The sequence below is a fragment of the Moschus berezovskii genome, chromosome 16, assembly GCF_049115385.1.
Source record: "Moschus berezovskii isolate FMDL1 chromosome 16, NW_MosBer_1.0, whole genome shotgun sequence".
In the NCBI taxonomy this organism is placed as follows: domain Eukaryota; kingdom Metazoa; phylum Chordata; class Mammalia; order Artiodactyla; family Moschidae; genus Moschus; species Moschus berezovskii.
The window spans coordinates 44,953,500-44,970,118 of record NC_142475.1 but is presented as its reverse complement, the minus strand read 5'-3'; the positions used below and the strand labels follow the sequence as shown (position 1 = coordinate 44,970,118).

At 36.6% G+C, this 16,619-nt stretch overlaps 1 protein-coding gene across 12 annotated transcripts in view; it reads right to left on the bottom strand.

The window, feature by feature from the left end:
• The window catches only part of STAU2 (staufen double-stranded RNA binding protein 2), a 322,176-nt gene that overhangs the window by 169,714 nt on the left and 135,843 nt on the right, over positions 1-16,619 (bottom strand). For all 12 annotated transcript variants that reach the window (XM_055431772.2, XM_055431769.2, XM_055431760.2 and 9 more), the window contains one exon: positions 6,687-6,747. In XM_055431772.2, the coding sequence (XP_055287747.1) occupies positions 6,687-6,747 (61 nt within the window). The remainder of the gene's footprint in view (positions 1-6,686; positions 6,748-16,619) is intronic.

Sequence of the window (16,619 nt, the reverse complement as noted above, 5' to 3'; positions counted from 1 at the left end):
TAAATTTACTATGTATCAAGCATCACCTATATTTTTTCTTTAAAAATAACACACAGTTTAACATCTCTTGGAAAATTACAATATATTATCTGGGAGTTTATAAACCTCCACCTTTCTAGACAAGCTGATGAATGAGTACTTAGTACTCTTATTTCCTCCTGTGCTTACTGTAGAGTTTCTCTGATAACAGAGAAAATCAACACTGTAGTTCGTAATACCTCAACTTTCAGTCTGGGAGACTTTCATCTATGTGTCACTGCTCTGTTCTTTTTCAGCTGTAAAAATCCTAGTTCCAAACACCATTGATCCCCATAGGGCTCTGAGAATACAGAGCACATATTTCACATTTCCAAAACAAATTTCAGAACCTGAAATTGTATTCAAACTTTAGAAAACTACTCATTTTCTCTTCTTAAAAGTAAGTCATAAAAGGCTCAAGTGGAGAGCCTTAGGTATTCAGATAATTACCTCCCTAGCTACTTAATATATATATCATTTGTTTAAATTCAAACAGATTGTGCAACTCAGGCCAAAGTTTGTACATCTGTGAGTGTTTTAAATATACTTCAATTTTTTTTTTCTGATTAAAAACCAGGGTATGTTTATTACAGAAAAAAATTCTCTTATATTTTTCCATATCTTTTAGTTAAGTTATAAGAAAAAGTGGGCCTAAGCTTTGTATTTTTACTTCTTCAGAAAGGCACTGCTAATTCACAGTCCTCTAACAGCTGGTGAGTGCTTGTTGCTTCAATGGTTGGAATAATCATTTTTTAATTCTCGTCAATTATATGGGTCAGAAATTATGTAATATTTATTTCTAATCTGGACTTTCCTGATTGCTGAACAATTTCATTATTTAATTTCTGTTCTTTTTAAATGACTCCCTAAGTTCTTTGGACATTTTTCTATTGCTGTTCAGTAGCTGTGTCCAACTCTTTTGCGGCTCTGTGAACTGTAGCCTGCTAGGGTTCTCTGTCCACGGGCTTTCCCACGCACGAATATAGGAGTGGGTTGCCACTTTCTCCTCCAGAGGATCTTCCTGACCCAGGGATTGAACCAGTGTCCCCTGCATTGAAGGCAGATTCTTTACTACTGAGCCACCAGTTTATTAATCTATAAGTGTCTTTTGTGTATTTTTAACCTGTGGCTACATAGGCTGCAGGTTATGCCTTCTGTCATTTGACTTTTTATTTTCTTATGCTGTTCCTTGCATTCATTTTTGGTTTTCATATATCTAAATCCATATCTTTCTTATGATTTCATTCTCTGCTCTTATGCTTAAGAACACTGTCAACCTGCAATCAATGGATGCAGCCTTAAATTGTTCATGTGGTTTCCTTTTTTCAAAAAACATACTTATCTGAAATCATTTTGCATGTAAAAATGCAAATCAAGTTAGTTTTTTAAAATCCCCAAAATTTAAATGCATTCAATCTTTCTTGAGAATATTTCAGAAAAATACAGTGTTAATCTGATTAAAGACTTTCCTTCTAGTTTCAGGTTATTTTTCCTTAAATAAATGGGCATTTGATTATAAACTCAACTGGTATGCCTAAAACAGGTAAGTTTAACACTCTCTCATACCCCTAATTGAAATACCAGTGAATTGAGACCTCCTTGGTGGCTAAGAATCTGCCTGCAGATACAGAAGACATGGGTTCTAGATCCCACATGCCACGGGGCAACAAAGCCCGTGTGCCACAACTACTGAGCCTAGGCTCTAGAGCCCATGTTCCACAAACAAGAGAAGCCACGGTAATGAGAAGCCTGCACGTCATGACTAGAAGTAGTCCCCAACAGTACTTATTGTGACAATCATTTCATGAGGCAAGTCAAATCATTATGCTGTACACCTTAAACAGTGTTATATGTCAATTATAACAATAAAACTGGAAGAAGAAAAAAGAAATAGATTGCCACAAGTAAGCTATAACTCTTAAGACTTCCAACACAGTATTTATGTTCAAATAAATAATTAAGTTGAATCATTTGGCTTTATATTTAAATTGTATTGGCTCCAAGTAATTTAACTGTCTCATTACAAAGAAGCTTCTATTATGGAAGGCCCCAAAGGGAACTGTATATTCTTGCCTGGAGAATCCCATGGACAGAGGAGCCTGGCAGGCACAGAAATGGACATGACTGAAGTGTCTTAAGTGTAACACAAAGTGACAAAATTTTTGATAAGTCAACTTCAATACTGCAAAGGTTAATAAGAATTCTTTCCCATCCCAAAACTATTTGTCGTGGGTCATCTCTAATGAACCTAGAAGAGTCAGCATATTTCACAGGGGCTAAATAAAACTTTTTAAAAGGTTAACGGAAAAACATTTATGTGAAAAATGCCTCCAAATAATGTTTTAGTGGGTGGATTCGGCACATACCAGTGAATACCTTTGAGCTGAGTCCAATTCTGAATTAAGCTGGAGTTTACCTTTAAGAAACAATGAACCTGCTTTTAAGTAAAATCCTGTATTAATAAGAAACACGGAATGTGAATTAAAAAAAAGATTTTATCAACTGAACTGTATCTAAGTATTTTACAAAATTTTCCATGAGCCATCAGTAAGTCTTTAAAACGCATGATCTTTTAAAAAACTTGCTAGTCATTCATCTGTAAAAATCTAGCTTTTTATGTGCATGCCAAGCATAAAATTGCCCCCATGCTAAATTTACACAAACCTCACATTACAGTTATGCGTTCTTACACTCTGACATGACCATGACAGTGATTCACAAGGTGAAAATACCGTTAGAATGGTCTATGTTCTGCAACTCAGGACGATGAAGAAAGCCTGGGAAGGACGTAAAAATCAGGTCCATATTTTAAATCTGCAGCCAATCAAGCCAGGAACCCGGCTATGCAATCACAATCACTTGCAAAACCATTTAGACTATTTCTTAAGCTGTAACTGTTAGCAGTTTCTTATGACCGTAATCTTTTAAAAAAATATCTCCCACTTCAAATATTAAATGCACATGTACATTAACTTTTGTCTACCTACAGTTAGGTACTAACTGCACCAGGCTAAAATTGTCTTCTTTCCCCTTTACAATTCTGCATTCTCTTAATTTTTGTATACTATGCTGCTAAGTCACTTCAGTCGTGTCCGACTCTGTGCGACCCCATAGACGGAAGCCCACCAGGCTCCCCCGTCCCTGGGATTCTCCAGGCAAGAACACTGGAGTGGGTTGCCATTTCCTTCTCCAATGTGTGAAAATGGAAAGTGAAAAGTGAAAGTGAAGTCGCTCAGTCGTGTCCGACCCTTAGCGACCCCACGGACTGCAGCCTACCAGGCTCCTCCATCCATGGGATTTTCTAGGCAAGAGTACTGGAGTGGCTTGCCATTGCCTTCTCCGTTGTATACTATAGCTCCAAGTTAATTTCATAGTATTTATCCAAATAATGAGTGGTTAAAATTTTGTTCTTTTTAACTACAATTTGTGAAGTAAAGTTTAGCCAAGAAAACAATGAAGAGAGTCACTTTATGACATTTTGTTGTTTACAAAGTAATGTTACCTTTTTAGATGTTATTCAAGGGTGATTAATCAGGTTTAGAAAATTAAAGACACTTAACATTATAAACTGATATGTGTAACTCTTAACAGAGCACATTGAACAAGAAGATGTAAACTGAGTTGCTTAAGGTCAGACAATAGGGGCAGTGAGGCAGGCAGCTCAGGCAGTCTCAAACTCCTGTCTTCCCCTCATGTGCCATCTGAGCAACCCCTGCTCTAACTTCTGCCTGCAAAACACTAAGACACATATTGTCCACAGGACAGGAAACACCTAGGGCAGAATTTCAGACTTAAGGAACTGATTAAGTATAAGAGACTTTAACCTAAAAGCTATCATACTATGTGAATTTAAATTACTTTTTAGGTAATGGAGTCATCATAGTGATCTACTTTTTCTTGTATTTAAAGTAGCTAGGAGCTGGCTCCAGAGGACTCAGGGGTTCCACTACACAGAACTACACTCTCTTCTCAGGAGAAGAGAGACAGTTAACTGTCAGAGCTGGACTGCCCTCGCTGTCTGTGGTAACCTGGGCAGGGCCCGCTCAGAGAACCTCTGTATCAGCTTTCTCACCTTCACAATATTGGGAAGGGGCCAGGGAGTGTCCTTCCTTCAGATTTTGAACTACTGGAGACCAGAGCAAGTCCTAAAGTGCTAACATTTCGTTAAATTTTAAGGATGCTTCAAACAGCTTATCATTTCCAACATTATGTTTAAAGCAAATCTTTTAGATATTCTCACACATTTCTCATCAGTGAAACTCACTGGCCTTTTTGTGATATTTCTTCCCCTACTTGCAAAGGAACTCCAAATCCCTCAGAAAGTAAAAAAAAAAAAAATCAACGGACGTAAAGACGAGGGTCAAAATACCACTGTTTAGTGATGGAGGCTTCATGTCATCTATAATGTGCTTTCATGTTAAAACTACCAAATTAACAACTATCTGACTTCCATATTTAAATATGTAATGTTTATATTCTCTGAAAAAAAATCTAATGCCAAAAGTAATCATTCAAATACAAACCATACATATTCTTTGGTCATGTGTACATGCAGAAAAATCTGAGAGATAAGAAGTTTAAGAATGACATTTTTGGCAAGTCTATGCTGGGAAAGATTGGGGGAGGGAGGAGAAGGGGACGACAGAGAGTGAGATGGCTGGATGGCATCATCGACTCGATGGACGTGAGTCTGAGTGAACTCCGGGAGTTGGTGATGGACAGGGAGGCCTGGCGTGCTGTGATTCACGGGGTCGCAAAGAGTCGGACACGACTGAGCGACTGAACTGAACTGATACAAAATTATAGAATTTTTATTTAAAAAACGGGGGAGGGGGAGAGAAGGTATGGAAGAAAATTAACATTCATTATGTGCTTACTAAGAAAGAGCTACTGTGCTAAGTACTTTACATAAAACTGAAATCAACTGAATGTTTCTAACATTCCTTGACCAAATAACTATGTGCTGTGCTTAGTCACTCAGTCATGTCCAACTCTTTGCAACCCCATGGACTGTAGCCCGCCAGGCTCCTCTCTTCATGGGATTCTCCAGGCAAGATTACTGGAGTGGGTTGCCAAGCCCTCCTCTAGGGGATCTTCTCAACCCAGGGATCAAACCCAGGTCTCCCACACGGCAGGCAGATTCTTTACTGTCTAAGCCACCAGGGAAGCCCAAGTAAATACAATCCTCTATATTCAAACAACAAAGGAATTAAAAACTCTGAGAATCCTGAACTGATTCCATTCTTCCTTTCGGCAATGTGCTGAGCCTATCACATCCATCATCCTTACATACATAGACAAAAGGCCCAGGGTCATATTGAATTATTTAAATTATTCCCAGAAAATAATTCATGAATACCATTGCCTCACTGAAACAGTTTTTTCAAGAGGCTAGTTTTGATAATCCAAGAATTCAATTCTCATAAGCAGGCTCTGACAAGAATTGTCACAAATTTCATTATACATCGAAAGATGAGCTACTAATATAAAAGAACACTCTTCATGACAACAATTTATGTATTTAAGATAATTCAGCTTCTGAAGGTTATCAGGAAGAGAACTGGGGTTAGAAATGAGAGAGATCTGACTTTACTGGGGACTTCACTTTGCCAGGGTCTCCACTGGCTGGCTGTTTCATTTTACCGATTTACAGTAAAATGGTCACTTCAGTGAAAACAGATGCTTTTGGAGAGAGGCGGGGAGGAAGTTAAAAATGTCTACACTTTCAAGGTATAACAGGTTGATCATGTACCTTTGAAAACAGAAATACCTGAAGTGGATTTTTATTCTTTTTAAATTTTTTTGAAGAGCTAATTGGCTTTATTCGATGATTCATGAATCAGGCAGCATACTACCCAGCAACCAGAAGGATGCCCCAAACACTGAGAATTATCTAAGGTAAGCAAAATTTGCCGTCCATCCTAAAGTGCTTCTCTGTGACATGTAGATTATTTTGAGCTGAAAACAATCAAGGTCCCAAAGACACAGGAAGACCCTTTCATCTTCCCATTAACTACTTAGAAGTATTTAGTTAGAGGATTCACTCCAGGAAAAGTTATCACCATAGCTCCCTTCTCCTACTTCAGTAGAACTGAAGTGGATTTTTAAATGATGATATACTATTATTTGGAATAAAATTGTGACCAATTTTATCCTTACATTTCTGATATTTCAATTAGTAACTTTAATAAAATACCAAAAATTCTAACGACTCAGCACAACCTGAAAAATGTGTACTACAGTGTTAAATGAAAACACACTACAAATTTTTGTCTGTATTCTAATTATGTAAAAGTGTCTGTGTGTTTACCTAAAAAAGTAGAACTGTGAATACAGTTAATGCTGGGTTATATTGGACTGGTAGATAACTGTTTCTCTTTCTTGATTCTTTTCTACTGTGATAATATCACAATAAAAACAACTTTTAAAAAATCATCATTTAATGAATAAAATGGTTTTCTGTCTGCAATGACTTAACCATGTTAAAGATATGAGTCTCTGTGTCTTCTGTCATTTGCAAGAAAGCAAACACCACAACTTCCTGCATCCTTCAAAACACTTAGCATAGCATATCAGGCCCAAAAAGACCCAGTAAATTCCCAGTGAGGGACAAGTCATGGAACCACTGACGAACACCAAGCGTAGCCAATATAAAGGTAGAAACTTACTGTTATTTGTTGGTTCAGGAAACCCAGCCTTTGGACCACTCCATCCTTTGTTTTCCCCTGTCTGAAAAATTAAACCAACTGTTTAAATTCAGGAAAGAAACTTAAAAAAAAAAACAAACACGTTAATCCTTATTAATAAAAAAAGGGTACAGGTTATTCTGTTCATCCTCTCCACTGCTGACCCCAGGACCACGGACACAAGAATTACTAACATGAACTATAAAACCTATCCCTTTTCTACATTCATCTCTGTTTCCTATGTCTCCTGCTTTTATTTATTTAAATTTATAATTTACATCATCAAGAAAGCCCCATATTTAGCGTAATATTTAGTATATATATTATGTATAACATGGGCTCCATCAAGGTGGCAAAGTAAATAATTTGTTTTCAAACAGTAAACAATAATCATCAGAAGTGCTAAAGTAACTAAAAGAGATTTTTTTAAATCACTTTTGAAGTTAAATTAATGATAGAAATATTTTATGTCTATTCTGGAAAAGTCCTGATAAGGGTCACTGAATACTGCTAATGACAGGTACAAAAAATTGAAAACTAAACCCTCATTCTAAGCAAAATCTGGAATATCCTGGCTTTTGCCAGATGATTTGGTCAACATTTAGTGTAAAATACACTCTGAGCTCAGACATTTTGAAGTAGTATTTTAATCAAATTGTAACTGACATTAACTGGTTATGTTCTCTTTTTGTGGAGCTGGTGTTATTGATATAAAGTACTCCGGGGTGAGGGGAGACATATTTCTTTTTATATTATAGTATTTTATATTATGCTATCAGATGTCAAAGAGCAAATGGATAAATTAAATCCACATATAAACACAAACTACATTTCTAGCAAATAGCTTGCAACTGTGAAAGGGTGGAAGAGAAGGTAACATGTGTAAATGCAGATACACGTGGATGGGAAGGCCTGAGGAGACTCCCACGCACATGTTCTCTATGTAGCACAAGACAGGATCATAGAGAGAGGGGGTTGCTGAGGGAGGGAGGGAGGTTATAAATCTAAGGAAAGTGTACACAGTAAGGAAAAAGTCAAGGAAGGAAGGAGCTAAACGATTAGAAGAATACAGATCCTCAGGCATTTGAGGGCTCAGTTGACGCTGGTAATAATATATTTAGCACTTCATTCCTCCTTTTCTCTCCTTCCACTAATAACCAAAGTTATTTCAATATTAGATTTTATTCCCTAAGCCTAATTTTTCATCAACTGAACCCCAAGCCTGCAGCTCTCTGATTTCTCTCTCAACACTCTAATGAAACTGCTTTTCTAAGGTTTCTGCTTTTACATGACAGAGTAAACATTAAGAGTAATCTCTTCTCTCTCCCCAAACAACTCTAAATTGATAATCCAATAATCCATAAACTCTCTCTCCTTCCCTCTGCCCCCAGCCTCCCCTGAATATGAAAGGAATCAACAGAAGAGATCAGTCAAAATTTGTAACATGTAGAGTAGATTAATTATAACTAACTTAGCAGATGTGGGCCAGCTGAAACTTCACCTGCAGAGTTAGAAGCTAACAAAGAGCTTACAAAAAGTAAACTGATTTGTGCTTCAGGACCCCAGAAAGCCTAAGGAATCAGAAGCACACCTGTTACTTCTAAAGATGAATCCTGGAAGAGTATGAAAATAGAAAGATTGTTTGGAAGTCTTTCAAATGTTATGAAACTTCCAGGCCACTTCTGTGACCCCAAGGAGACAAATTTCCTAAAATGTTGCCTCTTCAGAAAGGCCTAAAACAAAGAGACTCTGGACACCAGGTACAGTTGAGGATGGGATGGATCTATACACCACACTGAAAATAGAGATGGATTCCAAAGTTACATCCTAGAAGATAAGATCCCCAGCTCCCTTTATCACTGGGCCTCTGAAGACAATAATCAGTCTCCCAATCCACAAGGAATGGTGAGCATAACACAGGGAACAGAATAAAACCTCAAAAAAAGTGTTTAAAAAAAAGCTCTGAGAGACAGAAATATTATACCCATTAAACAAGAATAAGAGGTTATAAAAAGGAATATTCTGAGAATGAAGAATAGCTCTGGGAAATAAAAAATACAGTAGCCAAAGGAAAATATTTCAAAGAAGGACTGGAAGACAAAACTGAAGAAATCTCCAGTAAACAGAACAAAAAAAGAAACAGAAAAAAAAGAAGAAAGAAAGAACCAAAAAAATCACTCTTTAGACTAACAGGTATCCTTGAAAGAACAGCAAAAATGGAAGGAAAGAAATTATCAGAGAAAAAATATAAAAGTTTCCCCACGTTTAAAGTACACGAATTTCTGGATTAAAACCCAAACACCCAAAAACAATTTATCAAAGAATACACAAATCCATTCAATCACTCAAGAAATTTCAGAACTTTTGAGAAAAGCATCACAAGGGAGAGGAAATGTAAAAGTTTCATAAATTGGCTAAAGTATCCGAAGACTTTGGAAATTCAACAGTAACACCGAGAGGTAGAAAACATTGGTACAATGCCCTCAAAACTGTGGAAAAAATAGTTCCTATTTAGAATTATATCTCAGAAAAACTACCAACTAAGTGTGGGGGAAATATAAAGATATATCAGAACTACAAGGTCTCAAAAAACTGTATTACTCATGCATTCTCTATCAGGAAATGATGAAAGCATGTACTCCATCAAAACAAGAAAGTAAATTAAGAACAAGGAAACTGTCCAGAAAGCAGGCAACTCAACAAGAGAGAGACAAAAGGAATTAACAGGGAAACAGTGAAGAGAGGAACCAAAACATTGGGTCTTCAGCAGATCTATCAAACAAACAATCCAACATAGAAGAGGAAGATAAAGAACTCCAAGAAAGAAAAAACAAAGAAATTAAACAGTACATGAAGTGTTTACTTGGCAGAGGGTAAAGGGATAAGTTAGAGACACAGAAAACTATACAGGTTGAGTAATAAAACTAAATCTTTGGTTTTCAAAGCAGAAACTCAGATAACATCTAAAAAGAAAAAAAATCAAGAAACTGCAGTGTAAGTTATTAACAGTAAAAAATAACAGAACAACTAAAACAGGTAGTAAGTGGTTGCCTCTGTGAAAAAGGAAACAGAAAGGGGCAGTCCCAGGGCAGGACAGCATGGTTTTTTATTATAAATCTTGAGTCTTTATATCATTAATCTTGAATAAGTCTTGACTTCTTATACATATGAGTATTACTTTGAACAATATATAATAATCAAATATAACAAAGAATAAAGCACATGCCAGTTATACCTTGATGCAGAACAAGCTCTAAGTTGTAACTGAAACCCCATGTAACTGAAAAAAACAAGATGCAAGATCAGTATATTTTTTAAAAAGTAAAGAGTGTTCGGCTCTTCCTTAGAATGTAGAAATAGAACAATGACTCAGACAATGTAAGAAATCATAACTTTTCTCAAACTCATCAGAGATCTGAGATTATAAAGCAAACAAATGACATGAATTCTAGAGAGTGACAAAACCTACTGAGGTGAGGTTCAGCTCACAAAATATTTCAACACTGGCAAAGAAGAAAGATGAATTTCAAAAATATTGGTAAGAAGAAAGCAGATGAAATGTTAATGAATTCTAAAAGACTGTGTGAGGGTCAGCACAGCAGGTTAGAAAAATTAGGAACTCCAGAGAGAAGTTCTTTTCTATGGGCTTCCTTTGGGAAGTCAGGACAACTGGAGATACAGCAGAGAACCAAAAAGCCCCACTCAGTGGTGCAGGTGTGAAGCAGAGAGAACTGCACAGAAATTTGCACACTCCTCTGGAGAAGGAAATGGCAACCCATTTCAGTACTCTTGCTTGGAAAATCCCATGGATGGAGAAGTGTTGTAGGTTACAGTCCATGGGGTTGTAAAGAGTCAGATACAACTGAGTGACTTCACTCACTACACTCCTCTTTTACACAAAGCAAACAGTACAAGCCACAAGAGAAAAGGGAGAAACATATCCTGTCTGCCTCTGAGATAAGGCAAGAAATTTTGTTGCTCCAAAAACTCAGGCAAGGACTCACAGTTTCTGCAAAAATATTAGAAGCAAAAGTTACCTGCTCCTAGGAAAAAAAGAAGGGGGTGAAAACCTTGAGGGCAAATCCCTGCACCAATATAAAGCAGATTTCTGAAAATGGTGGGGAAGGGGCTGGAAAACTCTACTGTACCTAAGACAACCTACAGTTCAAAAGTAAAGCTTGGCTATCATGGAGAAGGAGGTAGAAACATTAGGAAAAACCCACTTCTGAGACTCAGGCACACAGAGTTTGAGAATAAAGCTGTACAAGAAAATCAAGAACTATGCTTCTACAACCAAATAATGAGCAATGGCAAATGACTACAGAGCATACAGATATCCCTCACCTCATGGCATAGCAAAGAGAGGACTGATGAAACTGGAAGATGGAGCAGAAAAACTGAGGAAAATGTTCCCAAAACCTCACCCCACACAAAACAAAGATAGTGGCAAACCAAAACTAAACGAACCTGAAGTTAATAGTGACTGTGGAAACAAAACACCCAAAATGAGCTTAACTACCAACTAAAGGCAATGCCAAAGAATGCTCAAACTACCGCACAATTGCACTCATCTCACACGCTAGTAAAGTCATGCTAAAAATTCTCCAAGCCAGGTTTCAGCAATATGTGAACCGTGAACTCTCAGATGTTCAAGCAGGTTTTAGAAAAGGCAGAGAAACCTGAGATCAAATTGCCAACATCCGCTGGATCATGGAGAAAGCAAGAGAGTTCCAGAAAAACATCTATTTCTGCTTCACTGACTATGCCAAAGCCTGTGACTGTGTGGATCACAATAAACTGTGGAAAATTCTGAAAGAGATGGGAATGCCAGACCACCTGACCTGCCTCTTGAGAAACCTGTATGCAGGTCAGGAAGCAACAGTAAGAACTGTACATGGAACAGACTGGTTCCAAATAGGAAAAGGAGTACGTCAAGGCTGTATATTGTCACCTTGCTTATTTAACTTATATGCAGAGTACATCATGAGGAACGCTGGGCTGGAAGAAGCACCAGCTGGAATCAAGATTGCTGGGAGAAATATCAATAACCTCAGATATGCAGATGACACTACCCTTATGGCAGAAAGTGAAGAGGAACTCAAAAGCCTCTTGATGAAAGTGAAAGAGGAGAGTGAAAAGGTTGGCTTGAAGCTCAACATTCAGAAAACAAAGATCATGGCATCTGGTCCCATCACTTCATGGGAAATAGATGGAAAAACAGTGGAAACAGTGTCAGACTTTATTTTGGGGGGCTCCAAAATCACTGCGGATGCTGACTGCAGCTATGAAATTAAAAGACACTCCTTGGAAGGAAAGTTATGACCAACCTAGATAGTATATTAAAAAGCAGAGACATGACTTTGCCAACAAAGGTCCGTCTAGTCAAGGCAATGGTTTTTCCCGTGGTCATGTATGGATGTGACAGTTGGACTGTGAAGGAAGCTGATCGCCGAAGAATTGCTTTTGAACTGTGGTGCTGGAGAAGACTCTTGAGAGTCCCTTGGACTGAAAGGAGATCCAACCAGTCCATTCTAAAGGAGATCAATCCTGGGTGTTCATTGGAAGGACTGATGCTAAAGCTGAAACTCCAATACTTTGGCCACCTCATGCGACGAGTTGACTCACTGGAAAAGACTCTGATGCTGGGAAAGGTTGGGGGCGGGAGGAGAAGGGGACGACAGAGAATGAGATGGCTGAATGGCATCACCGACTATGTGGACATGAGTTTGAGTGAACTCAGGGAGTTGGTGATGGACAGGGAGGCCTGGCGTGCTGTGATTCATGGGGTCGCAAAGAGTCGGACACGACCGAGTGACTGAACTGAACCAACTAGATTGATGCCACCCTCCATGTTAACAGTCTGACAGAAAAAGAGACATGCCTATTTCTTAACATAAGCACTACTTAACTCTGCCTTTACTCTTTCTCAATACACAATGTCCAATGTTCATTCAAACATTATAAGACAACCAAAACTGCAAAAATAAATATGTCAAACGATAAAGAAGTCAATAAAAGGGAGGCTCAAGGGTGATGGTGGGAGGGAGATATTCATATACTTATAGCTGATTCATGTTGTTATATAGCAGAAATGAATACAACATTGTAAAGCAATTATCCTCCGATTAAAAATAAACAAATGAAAATTAAAAATAAGAAAACAAGTCAATAAAACAGAGCCCAGAGATGACCCACGTGCTAGAACTCTAAAAAATAAGTTTTATAATATCTATGATTAACAGGATAAAAGATCTAATGAAAAAGGCAGACAACATGCACGAATATTTGCAGAATTTCATTAGAAAAACAGAGACCTTATAAGAAAATCATATGGAAATCCTAGGGGGAAAATACCACAGATGAAAATTAATATTGATAACATTATTAACAGATGGACACACCTGAAGAAATGTCAGTAATATTACAGATAAATTAATAGAAATTATTCAAACTGAGACACACAAAAAAAACAGAGTGAAAAACAAAAAGGAACAGAAAATCCTGGATCTATAAGACAATACTAATGGTCTAACATATATATAACTGTAAACTCCCAAGGAGAGAGAAATCAAGGAAGAAGAAATATCTGAAAAGAAAGACAATAGCTGAGAATATGACAAAAACTTTTAAAAAACCAACAAATCACAGATCAAATATATTCATATTCATTAAGCAGAAAAAATACAAAAAGGAGAAGAAAGGAAGGAGGAAGAGAATGAAAATGAAGAGACAGGGAGAAAAAGAAAAGGAAGGAGGAGAGGGAAGAAGAGGAGAAAGAAAGGAAAGAATGAAATTTAGATACATCACAGTTAAACTGCTAAGAACTAATATAAAAAAAGGACATTTCTGAAGGCCTTTAGAGGGAGGAAGGAAGCATATTAAGATGAAAAAGAAGATAATTACAGCAGACTTCATATAAAAGACTATGCAAGTCAGAAGACAATGGAATGAGATCTCTGAAAGTGCTCAAAGAAATAGAAAAACTCAGAATCCTATACCCACACAAAAGTAACTTCTAAAATGAATACAAAATAAATTTCTCATCAAACAAAAATTGACAGAAATCACTGCCAGCAGACGTGCTAATACAAGTAGTATTAAAGGAAGTTCTACAAACAGGAGTATAATACCAGAAAGAAATCTGGATCTAAACAAATGAAGAGTATTGAAAACGGTCAAAATGAGGTTAAATGTATTTTTTGTGATTCTAAACACATAGAAAGAAAACTAACTATATAAAGTGAAATTAGTAACAATGAATTATGGGTTTTATACATATAAAGATAAGTAAAATGTACGACTACATGAGAGGTCAAAGAGAAAAAAATGAACAAAGAATAAATGGAATAAATAGAAGCAATTAGATAAATGACAGGTTTAAATCCAACCATAACCAAAGCTACAATAACTACAAATGGTCTGATCACCCCCAACTAAAGGTAGAGATTGTCAAAGGGTATTTTTAAAAGCAAGACTCAATTATATGCTTTCTAAAAGAAACCAATTTAAACATAAAGACACTGATAAGCTAAAAATAAAATAGTGGTGGGGGAGAAATACCCCATGCAAACACTAATAAAAATAAAACTGAAGTGACTATATTAATATCAAAAAGAATTCAGAACAAGGAATATTACCAGGGATGGAAAGAAAATCACATAATAATAAAGTTGTAAAGTCATCAAAAAGATATAAGAATCCTAAATGTGTATGTATATAACAGCATAGCTTCAAAGTACATAAAAAAAAACTGATAAAATTGAAAGTAGTCAAATCCAAATTTATAGTTGGTGACTTAACCATTACTTTAAACGAAGTAAACAAAATCAGAAGAGACATAGGACTTGAATGAAGAAACCAAAGGGAAATTAGAATATATTTTGATGAAATGAAGTAAAAACTCAACTTCTCAAAATCTGTGGGCCAGGGCTAAACCAGTACTTAAAGAGAAATATGTATCACTAAATTCTCAGATCCACAGCCTAAGCTTCTGGCTTACAAAAGTGGAAAAAGAACGGAAAATTAAACCCAAAGCAAATAAAGGAAGGATAAAATAAAGAACAGAAATCAGTAAAACTGAAAACAGAATAACAGGGGAAAAAAAATCAATGAAATCACAATCTTGTTGTTTGAAAATGATAAAAACAACTGACAAACCCTTGCCTAGGTTCATCAGGATAAAAAAAGAGAGGAACAATTATCAGTATCAGAAATGAGAGAGAAAAGATCACTACAGATGCTACAGCCATCAAAAGAATAACAAAAGAATCCTACGAACAATTTTATACCATTAAATTCAGCTCAGAGGAAAAGGACAGACTCCTTGAAAGATTCAAACTGCCAAAGCTCGCTCAGCAGTAAGTAATGAGTAGTCTTCTATCTATTTTTACATCAATTTATACTTAAAACCTTCTTACAAAAAAAAAATTGTAAATCCAGATGGCTCCACCAGTAAATTTTACTCAACGATTAATGAAGAATACCAAACTCTGAGATGATAAAAGAAAAGGAGATACTTCCAAACTTACTATATGAGTCTAGCACTACCCTGATAATGATACGAAAACCAGTATTTCTACTTCAGATGATGAAAACTTTCTGAAAGTGGATAGTGGAGACAGTTGTTCCGTTCCATTCCGTCGCTCAGTCGTGTCCGACTCTTTGCGACCCCGTGGACTGTAGCCTACCAGGCTTCTCCGTCCATGGGATTCTCCAGGCAAGAATACTGGAGTGGGTTACCATTTCCTTCTCCAGGGGATCTTCCCCATTGGAGGCAGATGCTTTAACCTGTTGTAGAACACTGTAAATGTACTTAATGCCACTGAATTGAACACCTTTTAAAATGGTTAAAATGGTGATTTTTTGCTGTGTATGTATATACAGATATTTCACACTTTTCAAAAGTTTATGTCACTTTGCTTTTATGAAAGACATGCACTAGTACCTGTTTTTGCTAACTAAAAGAAATCCAAAGGATTTTCACTTTTACGGAAAAACAAAAAATACCATTCAAGTGTTTAACTTCACAGCTGGCCATTACTGAGGCAGCACACACGAGGAGCAGTGAGAGTGGCAACTATACTCAGTATCTCAGCATCCAGTCACCACAGCTTTGAACCGTGTGTGAGAATCCCTGTTTTGTCTGGATTTATTTTGTGCATTCATTAGCAAGATGAGTCCTAAGGTAATTGCTTCTTTGTTTCAGACCATTTTGGCTTACAAAAGGTTTCACAGGAATTGCTTTACTTTCAGACAGTGGGGGAAACCTGTATCACATAAATTTTAAAAATCCATCAATTAAAACCATATCCACAAACTAAACAGAAAAATCATGTGAGTATCAACAGATGCAGAGAAAACATTTGGCAAAATTCAACATCCACTGATAATTACAGGGGGGAAACCTCTCAACAAAGCAGGAACACTAGGAACTATCAACCTGATGTAGAGCATGTGTAAAAAACCTACAAGCATCATGGTATATAATAGCAAAAGACCGAACAATTTCCTTGTAAGATTGGGAACAAAGTCAAGATACCTGTTTTTCTGTTTCAACACTCAACTTTCTATTCAACACGGAATGGGATGTTTCACTCAAGGCAATAAGCAAGACAAATAAATAAAAGCATACAGATTAGCAAGAAAAAAATAAACTGTCTTTATTAACAGATAACACAATCATCAATGCAGAAAATTGCAAAAAATCTACAAAATAAGCTTCTTTAACAAATAAGTCAGTTCAGCAAGGTCATAGGATGCAAAGTCAATATATAAAAATAACTGTATTTCTATATGCTAGAAAAGAAGAATTAGAAACTGAAATTAAAACCAATGCCATTACCAATAGCACCCACAAACATGAAACATTTAGGGATAAACATAAAAAATGTGGAAGATATTTCTAAAACACTGCTG